Source organism: Pavona decussata, unplaced genomic scaffold (assembly GCF_977016875.1).
Source record: "Pavona decussata unplaced genomic scaffold, jaPavDecu1.1 SCAFFOLD_114, whole genome shotgun sequence".
Classification (NCBI taxonomy): domain Eukaryota; kingdom Metazoa; phylum Cnidaria; class Anthozoa; order Scleractinia; family Agariciidae; genus Pavona; species Pavona decussata.
This window is the reverse complement of record NW_028145528.1, coordinates 2795001-2810000: the sequence shown is the minus strand read 5'-3', so window position 1 is coordinate 2810000 and position 15000 is coordinate 2795001. Positions and strand designations below refer to the sequence as shown.

At 41.5% G+C, this 15000-nt stretch overlaps 2 protein-coding genes and 1 pseudogene across 2 annotated transcripts in view; all 3 read right to left on the bottom strand.

Annotated features, from left to right (window-relative positions):
- The window catches only part of LOC146470204 (uncharacterized), a 55143-nt gene extending 43728 nt beyond the window's left edge, over positions 1-11415 (bottom strand). Inside the window, exons 1-3 of the mRNA XM_085121918.1 lie at positions 10636-11415; positions 7882-8609; positions 1-1621 (exon numbers count right to left, since the gene is read on the bottom strand). The exon at positions 1-1621 is cut by the window's left edge and continues 123 nt beyond it. Coding sequence (XP_084978044.1) covers positions 1-1621; positions 7882-8578 — 2318 coding nt within the window. The 5' untranslated portion in view covers positions 8579-8609; positions 10636-11415. The remainder of the gene's footprint in view (positions 1622-7881; positions 8610-10635) is intronic.
- LOC146470205 (uncharacterized) lies at positions 2440-3919 on the bottom strand (annotated as a pseudogene).
- A 149-nt stretch (positions 11416-11564) lies between the features above and the next one.
- The window catches only part of LOC146470203 (pantetheinase-like), a 5197-nt gene continuing 1761 nt past the window's right edge, over positions 11565-15000 (bottom strand). Inside the window, exons 2-3 of the mRNA XM_085122276.1 lie at positions 14107-14338; positions 11565-13448 (exon numbers count right to left, since the gene is read on the bottom strand). Coding sequence (XP_084978402.1) covers positions 12084-13448; positions 14107-14328 — 1587 coding nt within the window. The 5' untranslated portion in view covers positions 14329-14338 and the 3' untranslated portion in view covers positions 11565-12083. The remainder of the gene's footprint in view (positions 13449-14106; positions 14339-15000) is intronic.

Below are 15000 nucleotides of genomic sequence, written 5' to 3'. Positions count from 1 at the left end.
CCCTCAAACGAGAAAATTTGAAGCCTTTTGTTATCAGTGTCACACACAACCAGATTTGAAAAGCCGTCTTCTGTGAGACCGGCAGGATACTTCAGTTGACCGGCATCAGATCCGCGAGCACCGATACTATGCAGAAACGCTCCATCCTTGCTGAATACTTTCACATTGTGTGACCATCGATAGCAAACAACAAACAGGTCCTGATGACAAATAGAGAACCATGGACACCCACGGTCTGGATCACTGATGGTGAGTAACAACTGTGTACCGTCAGGGGACAGGACCTTGACTGTGTTGTCGCCCCAGTCACACACCACTATGCGTCCATCCTGTGCAATAGCCAAGCGGAATGGATCCTTCAGGTGTTTGCTGACAAAGTTTTTAACTAACTCACCACTTTTATTGAACCAAAAGATGCTATCCGAAGCAATGGCTACAACTTGACTAGATGTGGTGAATGCCACTGAAGTGGGTTCCATCAGCTGTTTAGCGCCCATTGTGTTCAAATGTTTCCCTTCTGAACTAAATAGCTGTACCCTATTGTTATCATTATCAGCTACTGCAATGTTCCCTGTTCTGTTATCTATTGCAATGTCATAGGGATAACGAAACTGACCTTCTGCTTCTCCGTATGACCCAAACGAGAACGCAAACCTATAGCAATGCGGAGTCACATGAACACGCCATGGACTACAAGGCAGTAGCCGACGGTTCACTTCAATCGCCACGTCATGTTGTCCAACACAATCTGGTGTGTAGGTGACGCTGTATTCACCATCTTTACGGTTTGTGATTTTATGGTTTAGTTTCTCTCCTGATGGTGTCTCAACTTTTACAATAACCTGATCATCTTCATCATAACACTGCGTTTCGTTGGAATCCTTTGTTGTGATAAGAAACTGGGCTTCGTTTCCAATGTGTGCTTCTTTCAAGCCTTTTCCTGCTGCTACTGAGTGTAAATGATCCGTGTTACTAACAACAAGTCTACCTGGAACAGTGGATCTCAGAGTCTCAACAAGCTCGTCATTGATCTCGTACCTGGCGTGCACTGCTATGTGTAATGGCTTACTAATGTTCAGTTTCTCCGCGTTTAAAAGCCCTCTACAGCGTTCGACGAGAGTCTGATGGGCTTGCAGAATTTCGATGCTTTTGTTTCTTTGTAAAATTGCCTCACAACACTGAATGCATTTTTGTAACTGGTTGATGGAAGTCTGAAAGTGGTCCAACTGTGTTGCGTGACCTCTTAATTCTGTTTGCTCAATAACATCTAACTTGCTCATCGTGGTTGTTTCATGCTCCTTCAAAACTCGAATTAGTTCTTCAAGAGATGTTAATGCTTTGTTTCGAGCTGCAGCAATTTCCTCTCTGCTTTTTCTCGTCCTTTCTTTAGACTTTTCCACTTGTATCTGGAAATCAGCAACCCCTTTCTTCAGCTCTTGTGCAATATCCTTTATATTAACTTTGCATTCCTTGGCGGCTTGGTGGATATCTACTTTGGTGTGATGACTATGACGTGTCTGCCCACACTGTTCACAGAACGACGAAAGAAGTTCACTCTCGTGATGTTTCTCTCGGCACACCAAAGAGCTATCGACCAACATCTCTGGGTTGAAGATTTTACCTTGAGAAGATCGAGTATTAATGGGTAAGTAAAGTCATGTTAATACTAAAGGGGGCCTGGCAGGGTAAAATGAGGACTGGGAGTTCCCTTTTCCTCTAAAAAATGAGATTTGATATACTGGGAATGGGATTTGATCATTAAATTTGAGGACTGAGAACCGCATCTGAAGCAAAATCTGGGCTATAAGCTGGAATTGTGAGTAACCTTTGGACTGGGAAATGGGATTAATCCCCATGTCCCCATTCATTATGGTATGTGACGTGATTGCCTTAAAGAGTAGTACACAAACAAACACACACTTGCGCCATTTTCTTAACCAATGAGGAAGTAATCGTGACTTGGTCTGACTTGCTTGGACGCGTTTTCCCGATCTCGGCGCCATTTTCTAATGTTTGCTTCAAGGTTTCATAATAATAATGTTTTGTTTTTGGCCCGTCGGAGAATCGACACAATCGGCAATGTTATTAGAAAACCAGTAAACAGTATAATTAGGGTTTTATTGATAATAGTTATTCGATCTGAAAGAAACACGACTGTAATAAGATTACTTACTACGATTTTCTAGTATTTTCAACAGTAAAACGACTTAAATGGAAACTGATCGACATAAAAAGACTTGCAATTGATTAACTGAAATGAAACTGGTTAGCTGAATACTGAAAATACTGCGGAGAACTGATAATCTGAGTTCCTTTCCCGAAAACATGTGCTCAACTGAGAATCTAAACTGCTTGTTTTAAGTCGATAAAAGTGTCAATCAAAGTATCAACAACTATTTTGAAATCACTATTAATTATTAATGTTTGTCGCGGTAACATTTCCTCAGCCCCGATAAAGAAAACTGTTCTTCATTTTCATTGCTTAGTCAGAGCCTTCGGCTAGTTCAATCACTGCAATCTTGGTGATCGGCCTTGAGTAGTCTCCTGTAGCTGTCATCACCTTTACGTTCCTTACTCTGCCGTCTTGCCCAGGGTATACTTCCAGTACTCTTCCAAAGACCCATTTTCCTCTAACTGCATTCTGGTGTAACACCATGGCCAAAGTCATCTACGCGAACGTTTCGTTTGCTTGTGTTCCACTTCTTACGTGGTACCGGTAACGAGAATACGTTTCTGGTCCATCGTCTCCAGAAGGAGTCCACTATCTTCTGAATGAACTCAACTCTTCTCCTTGAGTTTCTTGTCTCACAAAAGGGTCCCTGTGAAACTCGAGGGGAGGCTCTGCCCAATAACGTGTCATTGGGACACAAATAAGCTCCATCCTCGGGATCGTTTGGGACTCGACCGATCGGAGGTTGATTGACTATATTCGCGCCCTATAATAGACAAGTGTAAAATTCTAATGGCGTGTGGTTGTGATCTCGTATTGCTTTCTTAAGAGCGATCTTGCAGCTTTCCACTAGTGCTTCAGCACATCCATTCTGGTGTGGTGCTGCTGGGGTTATGAATTTCCATTCCATGCCTTTTTTAGCACAGAACTCACGAAGATTCTCAATATTCTAGCCTTCAACCATCTTGCGGAGTTCCTTTTAGGCGTCTACCATCTGCGATTCATTGTCGCTTAGTATCATGGCGGGGTAACCTCTGATGGAAAAGAATCTGTAAAGCGCTGGTATGAATTTCATTGTAGAAAGGCCAGTAGCCATTTCCAGATGAACTGCTCTAGTATTAAGGCAAGTAAAGATTATCCCACAGTGCTTTGATGTTCTGTTTCTTCCAATTTCACTGTCAGAGGACCGAAGTAATCACACGAAGTGTATTGAAATGGCGGGCTGCCTGGTGTTGTCCTGTGTTGAGGTGCATTGGCCATTATCTGCGTCTCTGTCTCTGCTTTCATTTCTCTACAGATAACGCACTTAAATTTGATCGTTTTTGCCAGGTCATGAACTCGTAAGATCCAGTACTTCAATCTTACTTAAGCTGCTGTGGTTGCTCCACCTGCCATGTGGTAATAAGGCGGGATGCTTCGTTTCGTAAGACACGACTGGCTTGTCTACGCGTCCTCCGAATCGGATTATGCCTTTATCGTCTACGTATGGACTCGACATCTTTAATTAATCGTTCCGGAGACGGCTGTGCAGGTTCTTCTGTGCTTCTTTGTTCAGATATTTTCTGCTTTCTTCTAGTTCGTGAGCTGTAAGGGGACACTGATTGGCTTGAAACTTCTCGTCTTCTTTATTCCTTTTAGCGAATAACGTTTGCTTCAGCTTGAGCACCCATGCCATTACACGCACAAGCTTCTTCCAGCTGGAGTATGTTTTAAAGTTTATGACACTTGGCGTAACTGAAACTGCTCCTACTTCTTTTGCGTTTCTACATTACCTTTCAACTTCTTGATTTGGTTCTGGTTCATCTTGTGGCAACTGTTCTCTTGGCAGGGGTCATCGTTATGCCATCTGCCTGATAATTCTGATACTGTTATGCCAGGTGAAACATCATCTGCTACATTGTGTTCGCTTGGAATATGCTTCCACTGTGCTGGGTCGCTTTTGCTCTCAATTTCTCCTATTCTGTTGGAGACGAATGATTTGTGGCGTCTTACTTTGCTGCGTATCCATGCTATAGCACTGTCAGTGAAGAGGAAGTGCGTCTGCAAAAATACAAAGTGTTGTCTGAGCTGATTCTACTGGGTGCTGAGGGGATAGGTTTCTTTGAAATCTTTTATTTCCTTGACGATGCACCATCACTGTTGAACTACCGACGGAAGGTCTTCATCCCATTCAAATCCCTGCTGCCATAGTTCTTGAAATCCAGTCCGCTCGTATCAGGGAAGATGAAGCGAATCCAGTAGAGTCGACAATTCCAGCTATTTGGCTGAGAACACTGCTCTTTGTCACCTTAGTTGGGTTCAGGCAAATGATGGCTTCAATCTTCACTTTGAACTTGAACTTCGTCTTCAACTGAACCATTGGAGACATTGACTTCGCCGCTTGGTTGATCGCTGGTTTTCTTCAAATCTTTGTTTGACTAGCATTCCTTGATTTAAAACCACCCTTGTCCATTACGTTATCTATTCCGTTCGTCAATTGTCTAACTTTTCATGCAGTATGCACAGAATCCAGGATATCATCCATGTAACTGTTGCTCTACAACGTCTTCGCTGCTCTTGAATTCAGGGTTTTTCCTTGTTCTGCGGTTTTCCTTAAGGCTATCTGTGCCATGGCAGGAGCTGGCTTGTCGCCGAACGTTAAAACGGTCTTCACATAGGTGTCAGGCGTGCGATCTGTCTGCATTTCTCTCCACAAGAACCAGTGTACATGCTGATCGTGCAGTGGTATGAGAATTCTATGGTACATCCTGGAGATGTCTCCACTGATTCAGATTGTTACTTGGTTTTCTCTTAAACTAAGTACTACTCTGAATAGGCTACTCAACATTTCGTGCGCCTTCACCCAGTAATCGTTCAGTTTGTGGCCTTGGTAAACTGAGGAGGGATTGAGCACAATTCGTAAGGATGTGCTTTTCTTGTCAGGTCTGAGAACTGCTAGCCTCCCACGCAGTCGTTTTTAGGAGACTCGTATTACTCAGTTCCAAAACGACGACAACGTGGGAGGCTAGAGAACTGCATGATGCGCAATGTAATGTACAGGACCTTTGTATTTGGTTAATTCCATCTTGGATAGCTTCCTGGAAAACTTAATTTCTTCCATCTCTTGTATTTGCTTGTGGTATGCCTCAGCGTTCTCCGGGTTCTTTGATAATCGGCGTCGTTTCTGTTGCTTCTAGTTTCTTCATCGCTTGAAGCCTGTTGTCTGGCAGATGATTAGGGTCCGTTTTCCACGGGTAAAATAATGCATTGTCTTCCCTCCTGTAAATTCTGCGACGTCTTCCTTTGTGATCCCGGCAATATTATCTCTGATTTGCGGAATTCCGACAGCCTTTATGACGAAACTTCGTTTGTTTTCCAGAGAGGTTACTCATACTTTGAACTCCTTTGTCTTCATTTCTTCTTCCTCTCCGCCGATCTTGGTTATCGTGATTGAAACATTCTTTCCTTCTAATCCAAGGCTTTCTGCAGTGTCTAAACGAATCAAACTGATTTGTGCTCCCGAGTCAAGAAGTACGTTGCCACGCTTGCATGCAGAAGCCATCTTGTCCACCGATGTCTGCGGAAATAACAAGAAGCAAGGCATACTGGCTGTCGGTGACTGACGAAATGTTTACTTTCTTCTCTGTGCCTTTATGTAACAGAGGATGATGATAATACTTGCAGCGACCGTTGTCATGTTCTGTACATTGTTTTCTTCGACTGCAGTTGGACACGCTGTGATCTCTTCCAGCCCTTTTTGAGGTAGCTAAAACAGGCATGATTATCCTTCATGGTTTTATTAAAGACGCTCATCTTTATTTAGAGCTGACAATTGTTGACACTGATCTGGCCAGTGGGTCATACTGTTGCACATCCAACACTAGTTATTCAGTTAGGAGTTATTTTTCCTTCGTCGTTTGCTTTGTTTACGTAATGTACTGCGTGATGTGTAGTGCTTGTTGTCCGGAGGGGGGCTGTTGCTCGCACGCTAGCGAGATTTCATTTCCTCTGTCATCCATGTCATCAAATTTTGTAGAGTGGCGGGTTGCTTGCTCCTCTCGAGATCTCGAGACTACAAGTTTCCTGTCATCCGAACACATATTCAACAACACATGGCTATTGTCCATGGCACTTGGTAGCCCGATTTTCTTTAAGGTGTTACAAAAGGTGAAAACCAGTTCATGCACATGAAAATACAAAACAAGACGTAAATGTCAGGAGAATAGGCATAGTTCTCTGCTAGCTTTTAAACCATTGTTCAAAGATGGTGCTGAACGCTTGATATGGTAGGCTTCTTTGTATAGTAGTATTAAATTCCAATTATCATCGTTGTCTATTATCTTTGTGTTAACACGCACGGTATGGGTGAGATATTCTTTGTTCATTGCAGTAGAAGGTGGGTTGTTATTAATAAAAATGTCCGGTAGATTGCATAAACCTTGTATGTGTTTGATCTGATCACAGTAGCGATCAACAATTAAGTACATCAACGTTTCCTTGCATTTGTAGTCCATATCATTAACACGATGCATTTATTCGCAATCACATTTATTTTTTATCTTTTAAAATTATCAGCGGGTAATGGTTTCTGCATAATCGTGTCTGAAACGAATCTCGGGTCACCGTATATAGAATATATTATATAGAATAAAGCACGTCATTAAAGGGTGAATAAGCAGGGAAGAGCAAGGAGAGTTGGGGGTCGGCTGAGGAGCAGTTAGCTTCCCCCCTTGTCATACTTTTCCATTGCAGTTAGAAAGGAAGCTCTATAAAATACAACTACGTGAGAAAGCCCTTACAGAACAATTTATATCCACTAAAAATAACACTATCACTGTCTTTAGCAACAAATGGCAACCCTTCATCTCAAAAAAATTTATTTCTGGCACAGTCTGACGCGGTCGCACTCCTATCACACCATCCCGTATTATTATTATTGTTATTTCTACCTATTTACAATTTATCTCCTGTCTAGACCCAAATGAGTGTATTTTTCTTTCCTTTTTTTTCTTTTTTTTTCTTCCATGTAGCATGCACATTGTAAGTTATTTTAGTATTGTAAGTATAGTAAGTGTTGTTAACGATGTAGATATAGTTATTGTGGTTAGTATTGTGAGTATTGTACGAAATGTTAGTAATGTTCAGTACTGTAAATGTGCTGTCATGTAAGGCAAATAAAAATTGTTGTCAAAAAAGAAAAAAAAAAGAAAGGAAGTGTCATTTCTAAATCGAACAGACAGTCATTCCTGAACACAGGTAACCTTCACGATACTCTTTAAACACGGGACAAATGAACTACATATCTTGTGGTTGTTGTCATTTGGTTTTATAGAATGCGCCAAGTTTGTTACGTTTGTGGATTATATGCTGATGCCAAAAGCTTTAATCATGCACAAACGGGACACTTTTTTTTTGTAATGTGGACATCTGGATGGACGCTCTATTTATGTCTAGTTGTATTTTCAATAATTTCCTGAGGACATAAACTTGAAATTTTCTCGCGAGTTTCGTCCGCCAATTTTACATTACGCTGTGCGGTTCCGGCAATGTAAAGGTCTCACTGACAAAGAACCGGAAACCTCTGTGCCCAGCGATGATGGTAAATGGGAGGATCCCACAAGCACCCCAACTTAAAGTATCACCTGCAAGACCCTCGATACTGCACAATAAACTACGGTTCGTACAAATTAGGATATCAACTGGGATTTACTTGACAATGTAACACAACCCACCTTCGACACGTGTTTCTTTATTTGAAGACACTGTGGATTCTAGCAAGTCATCAATCTTTTGTGTGAGGTTTTTTATGTCAGTGCCAATTTCTTTCAACTCGTCTTTTATGTTGTCTTCGTCGTTTTTCCATTGACGAAGAAGTTCTTTGTAATGTTCCTCCACATCAGGGTCCATGCAGTCTGTTTCAAGATTGTCAACAGCTGCTTTATAGGCAACTCCTCCCAGCCGCACCAGAGTGTCTCGGATCTCACTCCAATATCTGTTGAACGTTGCTTCATCAACAGAAGCACGCTCGGCGTGAGCATAAACAGTGTTTCTGTAGTACTTCACACGAGCGATGTCTGCTTCAGGACTTATATCTGTTGAGGGAGGAAGGGCGTCCCAGCCTGACGCGGGAGCAGCTAGACCACATATGTTTCGAAACAGGACCATTAACAGAGTGATGTCAAAAGAAGCTGATGAAACTGAAGAAGGTATTGCAGGAAAGAGTTTGTCCCACTGAGTTGGGTTGATGATCTTCTTTGCTTTCAGCGTCAGCAATGAAGCTTTGTTTGCGGCCAAGACAGCTTGTAGATTTGATGGTGAGTGGATGCCATTGAATTGGTCTCTCAGTGCTTGGGTACCGACATCCACCAACAGACGACACAACCGAGCATAGTTGGTTGTCTCCTTGGAAGATGCTGCTGCAGTTGCCATAGAGACGAACTATTCGAGCTTCCTTGTTAACCTAAGAAAACAAGTTTGGTTGATTACAGACAGAGTGTATTAAGTGGTCACTTTCTACAGTTGCCATATTGCTGGTGTGACATTTTGTAAGAAAATCTATTCTCGTGAAACATCACAGTACGTTTTGGAATCACTTTAGAGAGATAGGAATCACATGTTCAAGTCTTATCTTTAGTTTAAGTTTAGTTTTAGTGGGTGAAATCTTCAGCAGTTTGTATTTCTTCAAATGGGCCAATTACAATGCAGTACTTTCTTGTGGTGTTGTTCATTGTCCTACATACATACATACATACATACATACATACATACATACATACATACATACATACATACATACATACATACATACATACATACATACATACATACATACATACATACATACATACATACATACATACATACATACATACATACATACATACATACATACTTTTTTTCATTACGAATAAGGTGGTTCAAACATTTCAGCATTTGGAGCCGTGATGTTCTAATGTATGATCATTAAAGTGATAGCTTAGGAGCTATTGGTTGTTATATTTTATGTACAAGGCAGGAGGTGGCTCGAATTCTCGATTTTTTAAATGAAATACTACAGTTGTGGGCCTTACGGACTTCTATAAATTAAAACATGTGTGGATTTTCTACGGTGTTACACTGAGTGGTTTTAACTTTTGAGTCTGTCTGGGAAATCCTTGAGTAATGACCTGATACAAGTCAAGAAAGCTACTGAGCAGTGCTTTCCTGTGGTGCTGCGATCATGATATTTAAGGTGTGGTACAAACATTAGAGTTTGTAGAAGAAATCCTTAAGTGTCATCATTTGAGGAAAAGCCGCTAAGCAGTGGTCTTTGATAGTGTTATTTATTATGATACAAAAAGTGGTTCAGACGTTTCTGTTCGTGCATCAAATCCCACGTAAGCAGTGAACTGTTCAGTCACAAAAATGAACGGTGCATAAATTGTACAAGTTCCAATTGTAATTGTTTCAGTTAAAAAGGAAGCCTTATTCTATAAGCCCTATGGTTTCTCCCGAGGCTTCCTCACCACTTTCTCCGTAATATATATTTTTTGTACTCTTGTTTTGCTTTTTTTGTAACGTGTGTGGTGAAATAAACAAACATTAAAACATTCAAAAACGATTTCGTCCGACAGTCGCGTTCGCTTGATTTTTCTTTAATGCATGGAGGCTGTCACGCCAAACTCAAGTGTGTTTTGCCCTGAGGGGAAGTCTAAACGTTCGTAAAATAATTGATGAAATATGTTAATTTTGTGGTTGCTTCGTCAGTGAAGCAAGCGAAGGGCAATCTTAAATTCCTGGCCACAGCAAGGGGCAATCGAAACCGAAAGCGATGATATATAAAATGTTCTTGTTTTATCATTCTAATATGATTATAAGTATTTGTTAGCATTTCGAATACATAAAAGACATCCAAACGAATTCATGACAAAATGCTGTAACATGCTATCTCAGCTGATCTTTGCTTACAACTACATCTGCAAAATGTTGTTTTCATGTTTCTCACTAAAATGTCTGGTTGTGCGCGTTTCTAATAGTGTCAGGAGCACGACCATCTGTAGGCGCCCTATTTGGCGGTGGATGAGACATCGCAGCCGTCGATGTCGCCTCTGTGGACGTTAAAGTTGTAAAACAGATCCCGAAAATGCGTCACGAGCTGTAAGCAATCAACGACGGATAAGAGTGAAAACTAAAGCTGCTGTTCTCCTTTGAAAATCAATAAAGAGTATCTTATACCAGAACATGTTACGTCGTCATATTAAAGGTTTCGCCTCGCTGTGAGTAGCGGATAAGAAATCCGTCAGTCCCCGATTTAATAAAGTTTCACGCAGTCTGCATTCGACGCTTACAAAGTAAGCACGACTACCGACTGGCGTAAGATCACTTTTCCGTTTATTTCTTTAGCAAGAAGACACAAATCGGTATTACTGACCCAACTGACAGTGGGAAAGAGCAAGTTTGAATACGTAAAACAAGTTTTTAAGATAAATACATATACATGTACGTACCTGTGTTTTAACTCCCACAGCCAAACAGGAAGTCAATCGTTCCACAGAAACACCGTTTAGATACTACTCCTTCGCACAGCTTGCAGTTTAGAAAACAGGTATTCTCTCTTAAAAGCGAAATATTATTACAATTACCTTTCTTTGCAGAATGTTCTTTGCAGAATGGTGAATCAACAACGTCCAATGAAGAATGTTTTACAAACCTATTGAACCTTGAATAACAGAAGTCTGTATTTACATGGAAACACTGACATTCTTTTGCATATCTTGGCGCCAAACCGTAAAGGCTCCAGTGAACATACACAATGTTCATGTGAGACTAATTTCTTGGCATGGTCCACTAAAAATGCCACCCCACAAATAATATTCTCTGTCAGCCACATTAAGAGGTAAAACTCTTTGAGCAGTCAGTAAACCACCATTGATCTTTTTTGACTTTCCTCGATACCTGTATTTACATACCGTATGGCCACATAAACGTTTCATTTCCGTGTACTTACAAGTCTGCATTTATGCCATTTTTGATCTGGAACTTTGCTTCGCGGTTTGTTGACGGTGTCAGAGAATTTGCTCACAACTTTTCGACTCTTAAAGCACACAACTGGCTATCATACAAGATGTTAGAACCTACAGACGCAGTTTCAGTGTCTGAAGCCTTGCACAGACTACTCACCATCAAAACAAATTAAATATTCAGAGATACATTATCAAAACACCAGGCGCACTGGCGGTTTTGCGCTCCCTCGATTTAAGACCATCACTGGTCAGCGTTCGTTCGTGCTGTTGCAACTCACTTTTGAGTCCATCTAATCTCGTACCCAGATATTCTCACAAACATCTGGGTACGAGATAAGAGTCGACCAACTTCACAACAAGAAAAGATAACGGCTTTAAACGAGTGTTAAGGAACGAATTCAAGCAACAGACCATTCTCGCATGCTATATTTATTATGAGGTTTTATATAATCATTTATAATATTTCGTTTTATTACATTTATGAATGTAAATTCACTTCCAAACTACTTAAATGTTATATTTCTGATTTTAATTTACTTGTCATCCAATTAATGATTGTATGTAAATAAAAAAAAACCCTTTCGTTTGGAGGGGAGGAAGAGAAATATAGTTGCTAATATTGCATCTTATATCTATTGTACTGCGTTGTATTTTATCCCATCGTATCGTATCGTATTGTTTACATTTTGGAGGCTATAATTTTTTCCTCTTGATCCCCTGGCCCTAATTAAGAGTAGGTGTGGTGGTATAAACTTTTCTTTTTGCACTAATTATCAGTTTCATTTAAGAGCTGATAGCGAAACTAGCTAGAGAGTCTTTTCATCTTGAGTGATTGTTCATATCTAGGGCATTTTGTCTACAGAGTAATTTTATCATTGAAAAAAAGAAACACTTCAGCGGCAAGTTAGAGGGATTAAATGTCAGTCAGTGTTTCACCCTAACAGTGAAAACTCATAAACCTTTGCCATCAGGAGGGTAGCGAGCATAAGATGACTTGTGGTCACACGTGGTCCGGATGATTTTACATCAGGGTCAGTCTCTTCATCCAGATCATACACGCGTCCAAAAAGTGCTGCGGTCAAGAGCCCTTTGGTCAGTTGCTGCTTGCTTTGCACATGCGTAACAGGCATGCTGTGATTCCACTCTCCAGGTAGCAGTGTTACACCATCAGCCACTACCTGCGGATAGACATATGGCGTGTTGAGTTGGCCTCGGAGTATGAAAGACTCGAAGATCGTGCTGGCATTGTATGTGCGTCGGCCGCACAACTTGCGGTTTAATCCAAGACATTTAATGAGGGTGCAAATTCGCAAATAGTACTGTCCCTCTCTGGTGTGAAGACCGTCAAAGACTCCTAGAGCGTACATTTCGTCTGCGCGTTTCTCAGCCATCTTGTACGTAAGGGAACAGCAACTGCTACTCCCAATGTAACACACATTCAAAGTGTCCTCTGGCTTGATGAGCTCTTGGAAAATGAAAAGGTCACCAAACAGGACGGAGTAGAATGAATCTTCATGGGGGGTCGCTGGCTGTTTGTTTTCATTGTTTACCCCAACCATCTCGGCTGGACTGCTCTTTGGTTTTTTTGAAAGGCTGGCAATGGAGAGAGACCCATTGGCAGACAGGCTCCTGTAGTAGTTCTTGGCGCCATGGGGACTGTAGATTCCACTACCTGTGTTTAAGTACGCTGGAACGTGAGAGTTTGCGGCAAGAAAATTAACTTGCATTCCACGAGCCCACGAACCGTGAAATCCTACGGCTGCAAAAAGAGGAAGTACATCGAACCAGGCAGTGGGGAAGACCACGTGATCAATCTTATACTTGGTCACCAGTGGGACAGCTGGATCATGAAAAAGGACATCAAAACAAATGAATGTTCCAAATTTACCAAAAGGCGTCTCAAAGGTAATGAATTCAGGTGTGATCGGACGATCAACAACTTTCATCTCATTCAAAAAAGGATGTTGCTTATGATATCGGGCAACAAGAGTTCCTTTATCATCGAACACTACATTTGTGTTGTACTGGTAACGACCATCGGCAGGGCAATGTTGGTCAGTGGTTTTATTGCATGGTTTAATGTCTCCCATATTGGCCACGAGGTACATATCGTAAGTTTTGGCGAGACAGCTGAGGCGGTACATGATGGGGCTCGTGGTATTTGCCTGTGGGTCTTGGCACGCATTCCAGTTGATCTTTTTTGGGTCTGGGATGTCTTCTAGGAAGGGTCTGAAGGACTGACGCGTGTAACCAAACCCAGTCAAGCCATATTCTGGAAACACGATGATGCTTGTATTCTGAAAACAGCAGAACGAAATGTAAGAGAAATGTAAGGGGTCTTTAGACGCAATCACATGCAGTGGATCACTGCAGTCAAAGCCCAATGCTATGAGATCGAGATTTCATGTTGCTATAATGTCAGCAGATAAAACAGATCTCCTTTTTGTTTGTTGGATGGAACGTCTGATATCCTGACATGATATTTTGTTGCATGCGATTGCAAAGTGGGATTTGACCCACTGGAAATGGGATTGGGTCATTAAATCTGGGCACTGGAATGGGATCTGAATCAAAATTTAGGCTGGAGGATGAGATTTGAGCAAAGTTTGGGTCGTGAAATAGGATTTGCAGCCACCCGTCAGGACCCTCTTCAACTGACGCTCTTGCAAAATGGCATGAGAAATTTAAAATAACCTTTGTAGAAGAAATAATGTGGACTTCCAGCATGGAAGATTGTGTTGAATCGAAAACAGGATACATGTTGTCTGGTGTAATCACGATCCAAATCACTCATTCAGTACAGGTTTGTCGACTGGATGGTGGCATACAGTGTAAAATATCCATTTCATTACATTTTGAAACATTCTAAGAATAAATACCCAAAGATAGAGTGAGAAGAGTAATCTTTATGATGTAAGTATTAATTGGGAAGGAACGGCATCATGATTAAAATACCTGCAGTTGAGCTATTTTCATCTGTGTCTCGTACACATCCATGTTGCGCATAACAATCGCTACAGCCTCTTTTTGTGAGAGTACATTGGTTCTATTTTCCGCCCTGGTGAAAGCGTGCTCGTACACTGCTGCAACAAACTCAGAGCCACTCGGAGCGGTCGAAGCAACTTTCATCACCAAACTAGCGAGTAGCAGCAACGTCATTGAGTGAAGCGCTTGCATCTTTTTTATTCTACAAAACACCGTGACAGAAAAAAAGGAATGTTTTTGGCAAAGTTATTTAACGTGGATAAACAAAGTATGACTGATTGGCTGGCTGAAATGTTGGGATGTTTCAAAAAAGGAGGGGTAATACTCAATTAAGTTTCAGAGAGAGAGACTCCGTCCAAGGTTCAAACATTACCCCCCCCCCCCACCCCCCTTTCACATACAAACTTTTAACGAAATGATGTCCCTTTCACAAAAATAAGATAAGGAAAATTGTAACTTTATCTCATACCCACAAGATGTGCCAAATACAGAAAAATACACCTTACGTTAACGTTGTAAGAGCGAGCGAAATATGCGAGCCCCAATCTCGTACCCAGAGTCTTTGTTTCCTTTAACCAGCGGTCGGGAAACAAGAGAGTTTCTCGTTTTGTGAAGCGTGCGCAGCAAGGAAGGAAGACTCGAGGTACGAGATTGTGCGAGCCCCATCTGGCAGGTTTTGCGTGCGCTCGCCCGTTTCACTGGCTGTAGTATCGCTGCTACTTAGGTGCTACATGGATGAACGGCAAACCGCGCACTTAATCGAAATCACTTATTTCTTGCTAGCCCCCTTTCCCCATTTATTAAAAGTTACCGTAATCTTAAGCTTCTCATAAGTACCATGCAGCCGGTGTCTCGGACGAAATA